Genomic DNA, 17,141 nt, shown 5'->3' with positions numbered 1-17,141 from the left:
CATTGACAGATTGCATTTATTACAACTGATTTTTTTTTCATATCAAGTGTCATTGACCACAAAAGAATTTAAAAAAAACAATTTTTTGAAAAAGTGTTGTGAACTTTTTGTTGATATTTGTGGTTAGACATAAAACAACAAATCTTTAAAAAAAAAATTAACAAAAACTTTGGCCCTTGTTTACAAGTAAATCTGGCACGATTAATGTTGTTTGTACAAAAAAGAGGCAAACTGAACAAAGTAAATAAACTTGACACAGGTGTCCCTTTAGTCTCATGGACTTATGGGAAAAGGTTCACAATCATCTTGTGGGTTACGTTTCCATGGTTATCAAACTCTCTGAATCATCACAAATATAGAAAACAAAATCTTGGACTCAGCCACGAGATATTTCAAGAGCTCCCAGCTTTCCCTAATGGCTTCTTTAGTTCTTACGTGCTGGAATTTTAAGGCAAATGGAGAATTGGGAGAATTGAAGAAAAACCTTGGAGATTATTGACCTGAATATAATGTTATTAATGTATTATTGGGGCCATGTCACACTTGACATTATTTATCCTGTAACTTGGTCTATAAAAGGTGTGTAGTACACAAATTTGTTTCACTTGGATGGCAAAAGCAAATTATCTGAAAGTGACGTACTATCCATGGGAATTTGTTTTGACACTATGGGATTTGTTCTTTTCTTGGAGATGACCCAAACCTGGTTGCTTGTAAATTATCACTTGACACATTTAAAAAACATTCCTATTCAAAAAAAAAGTACATAGTAAAAAGTTTGAAAGGAATTAGACAGTCCCAAATCACAACTTTCTTCTTGTAAAACCCAAGCCAAATCCAGGGCCATATTGCATAGAACTGTTGGCAAAATAAACCTGTAACAGTTTGCCTAAAAACATATGTGCTAAGCATGACATTGTATTTTGGTGAGCTTAAATTTGTTTTTACAAAGATGAGAGTTTGATAATATGCAACCAAGATTGTTAATATTAAATTGATGACTACATAAACAGTATGTTGTTAAAAACGAAAGTAATTGTTAAGATTTTGTGGGACACTTTTAATTATATTATTATGTATAAATGTACATAATCACTGTCTATTTAAAAATAAATTATCATGGCAAATATCCAAATTGATTTATGAATTGTCTGTGGATGTGATGGTCAAAGAATCTGTCTTCAAGTTTGCTACATTTTCTTTTCATCAGAATTTTGTGTGACGGTGACTTTCTTCAATGAAAGTATTTCATTGCACTAACGCTGTTCATACATTTTAAATGCAGTATTGAAACTGTCAATTCAGAGTTCAAAAATCTAGAACCTCAGAGTAATACACACAGCCATAGAAAATTCTCACAACAGTCTCATTCAACAGAGGGCGCCACACTCAATTAACTGTCACTTCTCATTAAATCTTGAACCAATGATCAATAGAGGGCTCTTTTTACTTGAGTTGTACAACACATTGAATTGTTCAATGGAGGCTAACCATGACACAGTTCTTACTAGGTCAAAAAGACAGAAAGTCTTTGGATTTCAATTTTAGAAATTATACATTTTTGAGAAGTAGATCGTTAATATTATGTGAACTTATTTGAAAAATTGTTAAGAGTCAAAGTTGAATGGTCTGCTTGTTGATCTGTACAAGGGATGAAGTGGAGTGTATAGGGGGCAAGATGATGGGTGGGTGGGGTAGGAGGACAGAAGGGGAACAGGAACAGCAAGAGGGATAGGGTGCAGGGAAGGGGTCAATTTAAGCCAACTCCACCTGCTGTGTTGTGTCACCTATTGCAAAGATAACTTTGACGAACCATATGGCATATAATTTCAAAATTGATGTGGGGAAATTAAACATGACCTGGGCCAATTTCATAGAGCTACTGAATCAGAAAATGCTGCCTAAAAATATTCTGCTTAGCAGAACTTTAGCAGGATACCAGTCACAAGTTGTACATGAGACATTGTATTTTGGCTGGGAACCTAATTCTGGTAAGAATAATTCTCTCAGAGCCACCACAACACACTGACAGATTTTACAAGGTGTCACCGCAAACCTTACTTGTGTTGAGCAACTTTTTGTGCTTGAGCAACTCTACGAAATTGGGTCCATAAATAACTTGAAAGAACTTACCTTTGTGATAAGAACACGGTATTCTTCCATCAGGTCCTCACACTCTTTAACCCCAGCCAGGAGCTGCCAAACCTCACCCCGTAGGGCTTCAGGAATACCCTTGCGGACCATCGAGCGGAGATGTTTGGGGCGGACACTGAGATTGGAACGCCATTTAGCCAGGAGGTCTCCCCAATTCAATAGGATACTTTCCTCACAGTCTTTGTCAACGTTGCCGGATCCACTCTGCAGAGGCTCATCATCATCTGGAGTAAAAAAATCAAAAGTAATCGTAAATCCCGCTCTAGCATGTCAGGTCATCTTCTCTTTGTTCAAAAGACAAAAATATTTTGTAAAAATCCTCAGTGTCTACAGGTAGACATTCCCAACGAACAAAGCCAGGCCTGGAAATGACAAATAGCACCCCAAGAATTGCTGTGGTACTGTGATTTTACTCTGGTGCCCTTTGCAAAGTTCCAAAGCAAATTGAATTATTCCTCATATAGGTGCCCCTTAGTCCCTTACCAGAGAAAATGTCTGGTGAGGGCAGCATTTGGGATAAACTTTGGTCAACAAAGAGGTAATTAGTACTTAAATAAGGATAGAGAAAGGGAATACCTTGCAAATTAGAGAGTTATTGAAACTTTGGTAAGGGAAGAGTTGAAGACAAATTTTTGTAAGGGAAGAGAAACAGTATTGTAAGGAAATCGTTAAAGAAAACCTCTGGTGAAAGAAGAGTTAAGGAATACTTTGGCAAGAATATTGGTATTATTATAATAAAGACAACTGGGTACTGTTTCATGGCTCTGCTTACCGTAAGCACAGAATCGGCGCTTATGGAAGCAGGGAATTCTGTGCTTACGGCAAGCGTAGTTCACGGGTAAGCGGCGAATTTTGGCTTCTGCACATGCGTACTAAACGTTACTATAGGCATTCTACGCTTACAAGGCTAGCGCAGAAATTCGGCGCTTGCAGGTAAGCAGCGAATAGTGATTGTAAGTGCAGAATTCTGAGGTAAGCAGAGCCATAAAATTGGGCCCAGACTTACTATTTATTCTGATAATAATATTTAATGAATAAATTAGTTACCACTTTCTTCCTCTGCGACTGATGTCATACTGTCAGGTGTTTGTACAAGGTTAGTGCTTGGTGAGCGTGTTGGTATCCGTCTCCTCTCTCGTTGGGATTCACTCTCTAGAGTCAGTACGGCATACGCTGGCTCATTCTCAACAGCAGCCTCAATCTGGTACAAGATAAACGCACATTGGAGTGAAATGTTTGTGATTTGTTAGTTTGGTCTTACTGTGATTTGAAGCTGCTTAAAAACAAGGTGTTTAAGAGAGGTTTGCGGTAACACCATGTGAATATCTCTTTTAAGTAGTGTTGGTTCTGACAAGAACCGATGGTTAAAGACTCGCTGTTTTGATCAGGATGTTCTGATCGTCTTCAGGAGAATGTTAACAAGAAAATATAGAAATCAATATTTGCTAGAAATCAATTTATTTGAATGCTTAAATGCTAAAAACAAATCAGAATATGTGACAGTGAAATACGATATTGTTCTCTTCTCAGGCCTGGAATGACACATTTTAGTCAATTTTTATTTTCTTGATGAGTGCCGACAACGTTCCTTTCTCAACCTACCTCTTCCAGCATGAGATAGAAGAATTCCTGAACAGGCTTCTTGTTGAAATACCAGAATTTCTCCGTGGGTGGGAAAATACGCACTTTGGTCTCAACCACAAAACGAACTGGCTCCTGGATACCAGTGATGACAAGATCCACAGCTATGGTCATAAACATGCCTTTATCTGCGAAGGGAACCAGACGAGAATTATTTGAGTATTTACTGAAATATTATAACTGGAGGTGGTTTAAAGACAATTGAGGGATTAACAGATCTGCATACCTAATCCCAAACATATTGAACATGCTTAAGAGAACAAGAAAATGTGAACAATGATGCAATGAAGGTGTGGGTGGGAGGATGGAGGATTGACAATGAAGGGCCCAGCACCATGCCCTGGGGAACAGGAAGGGTAAAGCAGGAGAGCGGGGGATGCAGGGGAGGGGGGTGTGATCAGCTCCCAACATTCATGTTTCAGACAACGTACTTTTCACCAAGTAAATCATCGTGCGGTGAATCACTTACCATGTACACAGGTAAAGCTACTGTCAAATCCTGCCGGAACTGGATTGCCAATAGTGATCCAAAAAGAAAAGTTCACGTTTTTTTCTTCTAGGTCAGATTTTGAAATGTTGCCAACAGTTCTAATTTTGTAGAATATGAGCTTTCAGGTCATAAACTCCATGAACAGAACGTCCTTCCAAGAAAGGGACAGTGTTTGTAAAGATGCCTCAAAGGTAAAGTAACAAATGAAATTCACTACGCTATCCAGCTTGCACCGGTTATCACTGGGTGCTTGCACTTAGTTTAATAAACTGGTTGCAAGTCCTTCCATTGTCTTTCAGCGTTTGCTTTTATACTAGCGAATGCAATTGCTGACTGGGACTGGAGAAGATTTTGTAAGTCGTACACATAATTGCCGGAAACAAGGTAGGTAGTAGTAGCAGTTACTAACTAATTACATACAAAACTGCATGAGCTTTCTTTGTAGCACCAACTACTTCACCATAATTGCAAGTGATAATGCAAGAGGTTTGTTAACACAAACAATTTCCAGAAGTAAATATTTGAAAATGGCATGGTCAAAAATCATAAACATGAAGAATCAAATCTTAGAAGCTTTAAATGGGTGAAAACTCATGAAACGTAAGAAATAATTGTATAGCCCCTTTCACAGGAAAAGTTTAACCCAGCGATTCTCTGAAATAAGTGGAGTGCTCACACAAGATTTGTCAGGGCTAAAAATTATCCCGATTAACAAACCCAAAACTGGCTTAATCCGAGTAAAATTTAACCCTGCCCAGGGTTAAACCACCATTTTCAGTGTTAGTATGGAACTGGTTGAACTTTTCTCTGGGTTAGACATTGTTGGGTGTAAGGAATCTCTTATTTAGTTTTAATCCATGTAGCAGACCTTTTACAAAAGTCACCAATTACACAGATCAAAGGTAGGCATTGTGAGAAGAGGGGCTTATGTGTTGGTGTGGGTGTGGTTGACCTACCTAATCCTGGAGGAGATTCAGTGTTGAGTACTTCAAGGTCTGCCTTATTAGGATCCCACATACTAGTGACTGTGTAGTTCTTACAATCAGAGCTTGTCTCAAGATTCACCTGCAAACAAAATATCACAATATTCTACTGAAAGGATATCATTCTTAAAAGCATAGAGGTAAGTTTTGAAACTAAAGGGCAATATTGCTGTGTCAAAGCAAAAGTGTCGCATCTCCAAACATAGCACATACACACAAGTTTGCAATTGCCGCAATGTCCCACCTCGCTTAAAATAGCCCGGTTGCACACGCAAAGCAAGAATGCGCCGAGATACAGGGTTTTTGCAAAATGAAGATAAACTTTTTTTGCACTAATGCGACGATATAATCCTCTTTTGTAGGTGACAAGCAAAGAGGATACTGACTCTTCTGCTCTGCCTATATTGCAAGGACGCATCCATGAAGTTTAGATTGTTTGCATTTGACGTCACTCAGTGTAAAGTTGACCATCTTTGGAGCTGAAAGTAGTGAAAACTTTGGGCATGCAGCGGATACGCATGTATGTGACACAATGAGCAATACCAAAACGTAAAGGTAAAACAAGACTTACCACATCTAAGAGGTGCATCTCTCTGTCTGGAACCTCCCTTCCCGGGCTGATCAGAAGACCAAAACACCTAAACAAAAATTAATAAAATACTTAGTTTTTATCCCAAAAGTCCAAAATTTGTTTGAAGGTAAAAATAAAAAATAGTGATTTTAACTAATTTCTTGCGACCCCGACTTCAACTTTCACAGTTTTTAATTTTTGATTTATATGTTGGGTCACACACATGTGGATACTGTCTTTGACTATTACCAAAGTTATTTAGAGCATCTTTAAAACACCAGCTAAGGTTCTCCCCAGGTGTTTTCAAAACTGTGTGCCATTCTGGACCCAAATTTGAATTTTGACCAAAGGACACTGAAGTGAAATGAGATTTTCGGAATAATTTCTATCTGAAGTCTCTAGAAACCCAAACGCAATATGCAGCATTCTCAGTGGTTTTGTAAAAAAAAGATATCATTTGTCTTTAAATTTGCTGGTACTGGCCCGTTACTCTTGTGCATGAGGAGAACCATGCCACACCAACCTTTCAATATTGAGTACTTGATGGTGAGTTTGTTGAACCGTCACCAACACCTCTTTCTTTACCCCTTGTCTCAGTTTGAAACATCGTTTATCTCTGGGCACAGCTCCAAAGTTTCCTTTACCATCCTCCTCTCTGATGTCAACTAAGACTGGGATGGTGAAGCTCATTAGAGTCTCCCTGGGTGCTGGCATGGCACCGTGGACGCTGTCCACTAGACCAGGGCTACGGGGTACACGATGGAATGCCTGGCCAAAACACGTTAAGATTCGCTGCACCTGTAATAGAAAATAGCACAGTGAATACTGAATTCAAAAAACTTACCATTTTAGTTGGTTGCCTCCAAGTTGCCTGTAAAAGTTACCTTGTGTGACAAGGCCCTTAAGCTCTTTATAGAAAACTATGCTTCAACAACTTTTAAAACAATATTTTACGGCCTTTCAGATAAAAACTTGTTTTTGCTAAAAATCAACCATATTTGAAAATAAGAATCTTAACTTACTGCTTCAGGAACCTCACATCTGAAGATGTGACACTGGAACAGCTGACTGTCACGGTTGCCATGGCCACAGGTGAATGCGAAGCAGTCACTGATACCCGTACCCTCTCGGCCTCGGCAACAGAAGAGAATGGTCGTAATCCGATAGGCCGAAATCTCTGATTTCCCATCAGGCTCCAGTAATCTGGCAAGATAAGAGAAAGCAATCGGTGTGATTCAATTAAGTATGTTGAATAGAACAGTAGAGTCAAGATGCTGATGTATCAGGCAGGGATTGAATGGAAGACTTTAGGTTTCTCAAGAGGGGGATAGATGCTGCAGGTGTCTGGATAAGTGCTAATAATGAGCCCCATGATTGAGTGCACTAACTACAGGATCTAGCTTCCTAAAGCCCTCTACCTACTCTCACAAGTTTCCTTAGCTTAGGGCTGGATATCATGATCCTGATAACTGAGCCAACAAGTTGACGAGCAGGAAGAAAATAGCTTAGCATGAACTAACATCCAGCACAATTGGTATTTGATGGGATATGGTTGTGTTTTGTTTCACGTCTACAGTTAATCAGTTGGTGAAGAGGTCAATTTGTTGACCAAAAAAATCCCAAATTTTATACCTCTTCTCTCCCACTAAAAATGTACACATATTACAAAACCCAAAATAGTTACCAGCCTAAATGTATCAAACTGTACATCATCTGCTGGTACTTAGGCCAAACTTTATGGTTCTGCTTGATGTGCTTATACGGTAGAAAAACATTCAATGCTTAATAAAAGCGTTATTCACAGGAAAAGCAAGGAGCATGTGCCTTTAGCGCTAGCCCAACAATCAGAGCTTGCACAGAATTCCAGGGGAGGTAATCAGGCCCTGCTTGGCAAACAATCTTCCAGTGCCGCCAGTCTGGTCCACTAATTAAGTGACTAACAAACAGTGGTTATTATACATACAAGTAACAATGTGTATTATGTTTGTACAACAAAAAACGCAGCAGAGACCAGGAAACGAGGTATGATTGGTCGATTACGTCTTTGCACTAATTACTGTTTTGGATCAATCAAAATTTTGACACAATGATTAGAAATTTATTTCTGAATTTTTTCCCTTGAAATTTTAATTTTTATTTATTTATTAAAACTTATGGATTTAGACTCCTTTGTGTATATGACACCATCGCTGAGGTCATCAATGGAAAGGTGCAATTGTGTACGCGCTGCGCATGACTTACAACCAATGAAAGCCTTTTGCATACGTTTCACTAGAGATGGCGACCACTGCAGGGGGTTTACTAAAGACCTCCACAAGATTCTTTCTTGTTCCAACTTGGATCCACAGAAGAATTCCTTTAAAAAGGAATAATATAACAATAAGAGGACCCCGCAAACCAAACTTGTACAACTGTATTGTAAGGTTGCATGCGTCTATACGCACACAATTTCACATGTAAACCATAAACGAACACAACATGTCAAAGCTGTAAGTGTAACGGCAGTTTTTAAAATTTTAGAAACGAATGAGCCCTTCAGGTATGGATGAATCCAAATTATCATCAAATCATCACTTCAGGCCAAGACCAAAAAACCTTAAGTCTTGGGAAACTAGGGACGCTTAATTACTAAATCTGAAGCAAGTTCTACGCAATGAGTTTACGACTGTGACAGCTAGAGGGGGTTTAACCTTCAGAGTGGAGTGTCTTACACATCTTGACTTAACAAAAAGATTCTTCTGAGGAGTTGAATCTAAAAGCCCGATACTTCAAGGAGGCAATTGTCTCTGTTGCCCCTGGTTATTGCCTTGCTACATGTACCGACAATTTCCGCTTGGAGGTGCCCTTTACCAAGGAGAAAGCGCCTTGGTGCCCTTGCCTTTTCAAAAATGAAGTATCACGCTTGAATCTATTTTAAGACTCTTGATGAAACTACGGGTCCCTCAACTCCCAATCCCGACCCTTCAAAATCCAGCTGTGGTACTTTTTCCGAGTCCTGTAAAAAAATCAATCTAAGCAAATCACTCAGATGGGAATCAAACCCTGACATTTGCCATGGTAGAGCACTAGATCACAGAGTTTGCCCGGTGGCTAGAGGCAGTAGGAATCCTTTATGTTTAGCAGCGTCTTAACAACTATTTAATGGATGTACATTTTTTAAATTTTTACATCAAAAAGAATATTACTTGTTTATTTTCCAAGCAATGAAAATATTGATGTAAACAAGCTGTGTCAGAGGTCACAGCAAATAGATAGTGTCAAGGTCCACTTCAATTTGGAATGATCAATATCAACAGTATTTAAAATCAATAACACACAGTAATTAAGTAGCATTGAGTCAGTACATGGATTGTAATTACACCTTGGGGTAAGGTACCAGGCAGGGTGCATTCAATTAATGTTTTGTGGACTAAAAAATGAAAAAAAGTCACAATGAGAGAAAAAATTTCTGTAATCTCAGGAAAATCTCCTGTGATTTATTATGCAGCAGGTCTTGAACTTCGCTCTTAAAGGGGCACAGAAATGTTCCTCTTATTGGAACCTTGCAGATGGTACATGTACGTGTAGTACAACCTCAAAAGCACAGGGCACCACTGCAGTTGATGTGGGCGCCGTGGGTTATTTCGATGCCTGGTGCAGTAAAATTTATAAGCCGATATGGGACAGAGGTACAGAGGGCATGTCTGTAAATCTGGACCAGGTATTGATCCTGACGTTTCTTTGCTCTATGGTTTGATGAGAATCTCTCCTCCAGTAATGCGCATTACGACATCGGCAACGCTTTACAACATGAACGTTTCCCATCAAGACTAAATTCCCTATGACTGATAGTCCTGACAAAGTAATAAGATTCCCAAATTACCGTTATGTAATCCCAATTTCCTGGTTGAGTCAATCTTTGAGGGACGGGACATGTACGGCCAAGGAGGAAGGATGGTACGGCCAAGGAGGCGAAGTCTTAGACTTTAGATTCCATTTGCCATCAGACAAGTCTTAACAATTTCATACTCATACTCATATTTCATACTCAATTACATTTTTTGTTCTAGGATTATCAACGCAATTTTACTTTGATTTAGATTTTTGTTTTGACTAATTATTGCTTGAAACGCATCACATCCAATTTGGCCTGTTGGCCACGAAATTAGACAAAATAAAATGAAACTTCAGAGGTATCAGAAATAACTGGATAATTATTATAGAAATACTTGTGAAGTTGTTTACATAATTTGCTTTCAAACCATTAATCATAAAAGATTGATGAGGTGACAGATTTTGTTACTGGCGCAATCCCTGGCATCAGGCAGCAGGGTGTTAAAATCAACACAGTCAAACTGACAGTTTCCATAAGACTAGAGAAGAACAAAGGCTCACACTCAGTAATTCCTGAAAAATCAATTCTGATAACAGTTTCTATATTGAGCCTGTGAGATAAATCACACTACATGTACTCTATAGTGACAACACGATGGTGGCAGTATGCTGTACTATAGCACACTACCTGCATTACAATGAGTTAGCGTACATGTATAGACTGTCTAACTCTGAAATTTACTTCAATATCAGGCCTGTATGTTTTGTTTTATGGAAGAGCAAGGGCACCAAGGCATCTTGGTAAAGAGCACCCTGTGAGGAAATTTTAAATTTTCACTGCCGAGCGTAGTAATGAATTTTTTTCCCTATGGCCAAGATGACCATAGGGCACAGAAATATCAGGCCTGCAATATTGTAAGAACCTTGGGTTCCTGAGTGTGATGGAACAAAATTCCTGGACCCAACATGAAATGACATGGATGCCAAAGAGGCCATGACCTGTGTTGCCCTGGTCTTGGCCATGGTACTCCTTTGATTGGTAAGGTCTCTTCAAAAGTTACCTAAAGACTTAAAAGATTTTACAATCATTCTGAGAAACATTTCAAGCATGAATCATTTCTCAGAGTGTGTATTCCACTTCAATTACAAATTATTCTTCCTGCATGGACATATCTCAAAAACACGTGTCTCGACTTTTTGAAATGAACTTTCGTAGGTTAGTTTCATTGTATAGGATTAAAACAATTAAACCAGTTCAAAAACCAATGGTACGTTACCTTTAAACCACAAGGTTATCTCATACATGTACATGCTTAGTGTTACGATATATCAGCCATTCAAAAGGTTTTGTTCATGTTAGATACAATCATATCGCACCCATGAATTTTAATTAGACAAACAGCTTTGGTTACACATATTTCCCTGGATGCATAGTGCCCAACCAACCATGGTTTATCTCCATCCATCGGGACTGTGCGTACAATGAGTACTTCTGTGCGATAGATTGAGAAAATTAAACAGGCTGTTATTAAACCGGTCTATAGTATGCACATTAATGAACAAACACACTCTACGTGACACTTGCTTTAAAGTTAATCAACATTTTGAGTGCAGTCGATGCATTGTAATTTTCATACACCCCCTTTGACAAACAAGGTTCATCATGGCGACCCATATTGGCAAGTGGGTCTCCTCTCGCCATGGATGCAATCTATTTCTGTATCCATGCCTTGTGTCTACATACTCCAGATGAGTCTCGAGATTGGATCAAAAGGTTACAAATTCTATTTCAAATTGTGTGCATAATGCACATTTGATACCCATAATGCCATCTTTGGAGTGTTCACAAGTACACTCTGCACTGCAAATTCATCTATTCATCTGTTAATTACACAGAGAGAAAAAAAGCAAATTGTACAAAAAAGAACGATAAAGAAAACATATCTACACATAGGAGAGACAACAACAAAAAGTAGCACCCCCGATGGATTCAAAAAGAAATAAACTAAACTAATATTGAGTTAATCTCATGAAACAATAACGGCATAAATGAGCACCGTTATCACTTACTGACGACACAAGCTTTAAATTATTTGACCTTATCGTAACCTTCATTCAGCTGAATTGAATTTTGACCGAATTGATTTTTTTCGCAACTTACATGTCAAGTGTCGAACGGTAAGAAGGCAGATATAGACGTTGGGAAAAACAATGTGCATGTACAGTAACATGGATGTATCCTTGCTGTATCATGGTGTACCGATAATGTGAAGAAGGAAATTCAGCCCCGGGGTTTGGTTTAAAGGAAACCATTATCCCCGTTCCGGACTAGAATTTCATCTTTAAAAGGGATTTTTATTTTGCAAAAGGCACTAAGTTCACCTCACCTGACATAATCATCACAATAAATCTGGGTTACCATTAAGGGAGTTTAATTTCTCAAGTGTTCCTGACTGCAGAATTTTGTTGGGGGAAATACTGTATCATGTGCAAAATAACCTGCTCACCATATCTGCCAAAATGGCCGATCGTGGACAGACAGCAGACATGTTTGACATCAGTGAAAGAGGTCAATACATCTAAGGTGTAATGATGGATATTAGATAGAGACTAATGAGGTTGTAATTAATTGGTAATACAGGTGTTTCTCATCCCTTTAAAGAAAAGCTAATGTATACACATACATGTAAATGTATCATGTTACATCCATAGTGATACTTCCACGGAGCTATAAAAAGGACCAAGCTACAGCCAGGATTGATATTGAAGAGGTTAGAGAGCATAGATAGAGCATAGAGCTATGGTCAGAGAGCATCAAACCTTGTAACTCCCTTTTACCTACCAAGCTTTATGATACAATATTAAATAAATTGATAAGTATCCTGCATAGCGAAAGGACCAGTTATCAATTTCTCTGTACACAAACACAGGGTACATTTCTCTGTAGTAATTCCATGGAGCCCCATGATACTACTGTGTGTTAAAAATAAGATTTGTGGTTTCACTATGGTTGAACATCGAACCTTGCCAGAACCTTTCAGTTTAAATTATCAAAATGTAATCTCTAGTATAAAATATTTACATTATGTATAATATTCGATAATACAAAGCACCAATGACATCCACATGTAAACACGCACTACAAACACAATGATGGACAACAAACCAATTCAAAAAGTGTTTCCAAAATTATATGAGCTACTTTATGTAGAGTGGTGCTTTATACCCTATATTTATAAAGAGCAATAAAACAACTTTATGCAAGATAGTGTTCAACTTTAAGATAAGGTCAGAGATCGGTAAATTATTTACCACAAAACTAGCTTGGTGAGAAGCACTGCAGCTGTTGATAGTATAAACTATTTTAAGAAAGTATTCTGAAGTATTAGTTATATGGTTTAAATAACTCTTCACCCCAAAACATTAGAATCTAAGAAATAATTTAATGCGTGAATCATTTCTCAGATTTCTTAGGTCTGGTGTCCGTTTGCCAGACGGACACAGTACAGTTCTGTGGTACTTCATACTTTGGAATATTCAATAATCATGACAAATATCTCACAAAAACATTACAAGAATCTTCTCAGATGACAGTAAACTGAAAAAGAAGAGACAAAATCAAATACATACAAAAAGGCTTTTGAAAGCAAACATCACTTAAAACAATGAAGAAGTTCAATACCAAGTGATGAAATTACGATCCCATGCCTCCAGAGGTCAGTAAAATTGGCAAAACATCTTGTCCTGTTTGAGATATTTAACATCAATCCAGATCATCTTCCGAGACAATTTTCCCCATCCAAGACATCATCCATAGACACTTGAGACAAGAATCCACAAAGAAATGAACTCAGAGAGGCAGAGAAGAGAAGATGCTGCCGACAGCTCTCAGCTGATATGAAATAAGACACCGGGGTCAGAGGTCAATTGTGGTGTCGTCAGAGGGGACCGATGACGTCACATCTACACCCCCTTGGAGACGCGGTGATTGTGAGGTAATTATTTGTACAGCGTGATTCACAGCTAGTCTGATTAGAGCAGGACTGGAAGGGGTAATGAAGGGGGGACACTGAGGCATGTCTTGCTCATACTGATCGAGTGCGTGTAGCGCCCACAGCTATTTACAAAATGTGACATATTTAGAGTGGCAAAATATTGAGACAGGGAATACTGGCTAAACCCTCCGTTGTTTATAAATGGAAAGTTACATATTGCTTTTTTGTATTATGCTGACATTTGTTTTCGTTCAAAGGACGAACTGCATGAATGTTTAATACTGTGAACTGGTAATTTGAAACTGACAGGGAGAGGACATCTTCTGTGCCAAGAACACATGCTCTGCCATTTGCAACTCGCTATTAAAGGATGCTTACAATATTCTTACTTTTAAGAAACTGCTCAACTTTTTCAAAAAGTGTATTGTAATTAATTTCACATAAATGTCTTGAGTGCCTTTGAACAATTTTTGTTATGATTAATTGAGGAAATTTAAAGGAAAAACCCCATGCAGTGTGACTGATTTTGATCAGCAGGAGGGTCTTAATAAATAGACCTAGATATAAATTATTTTTATTACTGTTCATACCAACAATCTACAGTGAACTGCAATCATACAGAAGCATTTGAAAACTGACAGAAATATCCCATAATCTCCAATAGATTAAACTGATTAAATAAAGATTAAGAAAATATTTGCATAATCCTTGCATACAGTCTTTATGTTAATGCATTTTTACTGTTTGGGAAGTACTGTAAGGGTCTTGTGTTTTTATTTTTGAGGGATTGTGGTATTTTCTTGCTGTTACCAGTAGTTATCTTTTTAATCATTGTCTATTTATTTTGTTATGCGCTTGTGTACATTTTATGGAATGGGTGCAATTTATAAATCAAAACAATATTATAATTATTATTATACAGTATTTAAAATCCAATCCATTTCAAAAAGAAATAAAACATAATTTTTTTCAGAGATAATTCCACTCCAACTTTGTCCTTCAAACAATTAATTTGAGGAAGAAAGAGTCGTCAGAATGAAAGCTGATAGTCATAGGAATAACATGACAATGAAATTGTAGATAAATGACTCATCGAATGATGAGTTGGACTGCATAATAAATTTGCACAGTACAGTAACATCAGGGAACACCACTAGGCCAAGTTTCATACAGCTGCTTCCGCACAAAATATTACAAATTGTAGCAGAAATTAGCAGGATACCAGCCGCAAATTGTACATGTTACATTGTAGTTTGGCTGGTAACCTTAATCTTGTACATAAATTATTTTGTGCTTATAGCTACTTCTTGTGTTTTTAAAGCCATAATACACTTTCGGTACAGAAAGAAAAAAAAAAAGTTCACAGATTTACAAATAATTTACAGGGTTTATAGAAGGTAATGGTGAAAGACTTCTCTTGAAATATTATTCCATGAAATGCTTGACTTTTTGAGAAAACAGTAAAACAATATAAATTCTCGATAGCGAGAATTACGGATTTATTTTAAACACATGTCATGACACGGCGAAACGTGCGGAAACAAGGGTGGGTTTCCCGTTATTTTCTCCCGACTCCAATGACCGAGTAAGCCTAAATTTTCACAGGTTTGTTGTTTTATATTAAGTTGTGATACACGAAGTGTGGGACTTGGACGATACCGTTTACCGAAAGTGTCCAATGGCTTTAAAAGCAGCTCTATGAAATTCGGCCCAAGGCACATAGTTTCTAAGAGCTGCTTTTAAAAGTAGCAAATGTTGCTCACCAATGTTGCAGTTTTAGTGGTAGTTATGTTGTGAGGCAAGTAAGTTGAGGTGGTCTTCCAAATGGGAAGACTTAGCCTGGTACCAAGTTCCTGGGTACATATATTGCATAGTGATGCTTACAGGGGCCTGACTACTTTCCTGCTAAAAGGTCACTAACAAATTTCCCACAACTACATGTATGACATTATCTCAAAGATACATTATGAAACCATGGAGGTAGAAAACAAAGTATACAATAGTGTATATTGGAAATACAGACCTACCAAGTCTCACGCATTAGGCGTGAGACTAATGGGGGGGTTAAGCTTTAAAAAATCTCACGCATAGCTGGCCTCTGGACTTGGCATCTCTGGAAATATACGAGTGCATGTGCGAACATGTTCGTGAATAATTTCACAACATCGCATGCGTACAATGTGCACATTATTTGAGATGAGATGAGATGTCCCTGTAGGGCCACCATAATATCCACTCTGGTAAATGTATGTTCAGTATATCCTTGTAAAACATTATGAATTCTTCTGCATCTAATGAAAGCACACATTGCTTTTGTTCATCAATATTGCTAATTTCCTGTGAATTAAATTTCAGGACCTCGGGAAACATTGGCGTTTCCAATCTACATGTATGCACTCCTCTTGCTTTAATGTAATGGATGAGATTAAGTACACAGAGCAACCTTGGGTATGTACAATGTTTACCTGAAGTATTATGTGGATCAAGTACTTGTACAATGTATGCACTACTGCTTACCAGTGTACTATTACTTTAAAATATTACCAATATTTCTTTTAACAAAATTGAGAATGCACACGAAATAGAAAATAATTTGTGAAATATTGTTTAACAAACCCACAAAAAACGTAAGTCCCTGTATGGTGGAGAAGGACAGACTGATGTGAAAAAATATAAACATTTTCCGATGTGGTCTTGATGTTTCGAACAGTACTCTGCTCGTCTTCAGGAGAAGTATATATAGTGTATCATACTCTCTTAACAACGAAAATGTTTCCTTGAATTTGTACTTGACAAAGGAACTTCAGTGCCACGGGAGGAAATAACCAAATATTAACATCGTCCGTTTGGTGGTCTTGATGTTTTAAACAGTTTATGTGTACTCTGCTTTTCTTCAGGAGAAACAAAAAGTACTCTACTCTCTCATCAATGAAAATGTTTCCATGGTTTTATCCTTGACATAGCAACTCCAGTGCCAAGGGAGGAAATAACAAATACATGGATAATTACTGAGAAACACTTCCTGTAAATCACTGAAGTCTTTTATTTAAAGTTACTTGAGCAGAACAGGGCCTGTGATGTTAGTGTCTGGCTAGTAAACTCAAACTGGGACATCCCCGGTGGTCTTGTGTTATTTGTTTGAATCAAACACCTCATTGTGTAATAGCTTTGTCAAAAAATGTTGACCGTGAATGGGATATTTTTCTTTCAAGAAGTACACTAAAGGCATTTGTAAACACAAAATGAAGTACTGTAGACCTTCTCCGAGTGCTTGCTCAACTCATTTCGATTCTGGTCTTGGAAAATAATTTCTGGTCCAGTCAAAATTTCAGAGCTTCATGGTACAACCCCCTTCAGTTCTGTGGATTTTCCCCCAAGTTCGAGCCATGTACTATCATCCTTCGTAGGATATGTACACAGGGCTGTATGCTTCGTTTTTGAAAGAGCAAGGGCACCAAGGCATTTTCTAAAGGGCACCCTATGAGGAAATTGCA

General features: G+C 37.9%; 1 protein-coding gene across 5 annotated transcripts in view; it reads right to left on the bottom strand.

Annotated features, from left to right (window-relative positions):
• Window positions 1–17,141, bottom strand: part of LOC139948031 (rab GTPase-activating protein 1-like) — a 49,656-nt gene that overhangs the window by 27,555 nt on the left and 4,960 nt on the right. For 4 of the 5 annotated variants that reach the window (XM_071946015.1, XM_071946019.1, XM_071946016.1 and 1 more), the window contains 8 exons: window positions 6,862–7,042; window positions 6,363–6,637; window positions 5,840–5,906; window positions 5,242–5,350; window positions 4,265–4,303; window positions 3,757–3,923; window positions 3,202–3,355; window positions 2,134–2,378 (listed from right to left, as the gene is read on the bottom strand). In XM_071946015.1, coding sequence (XP_071802116.1) covers window positions 2,134–2,378; window positions 3,202–3,355; window positions 3,757–3,923; window positions 4,265–4,303; window positions 5,242–5,350; window positions 5,840–5,906; window positions 6,363–6,637; window positions 6,862–7,042 — 1,237 coding nt within the window. The remainder of the gene's footprint in view (window positions 1–2,133; window positions 2,379–3,201; window positions 3,356–3,756; window positions 3,924–4,264; window positions 4,304–5,241; window positions 5,351–5,839; window positions 5,907–6,362; window positions 6,638–6,861; window positions 7,043–17,141) is intronic. The other variant, XM_071946018.1, reaches the window with a different exon arrangement.

This window comes from Asterias amurensis, chromosome 15, assembly GCF_032118995.1.
Source record: "Asterias amurensis chromosome 15, ASM3211899v1".
Taxonomy (NCBI): domain Eukaryota; kingdom Metazoa; phylum Echinodermata; class Asteroidea; order Forcipulatida; family Asteriidae; genus Asterias; species Asterias amurensis.
This window is presented reverse-complemented; position numbering and strand designations above follow the sequence as displayed.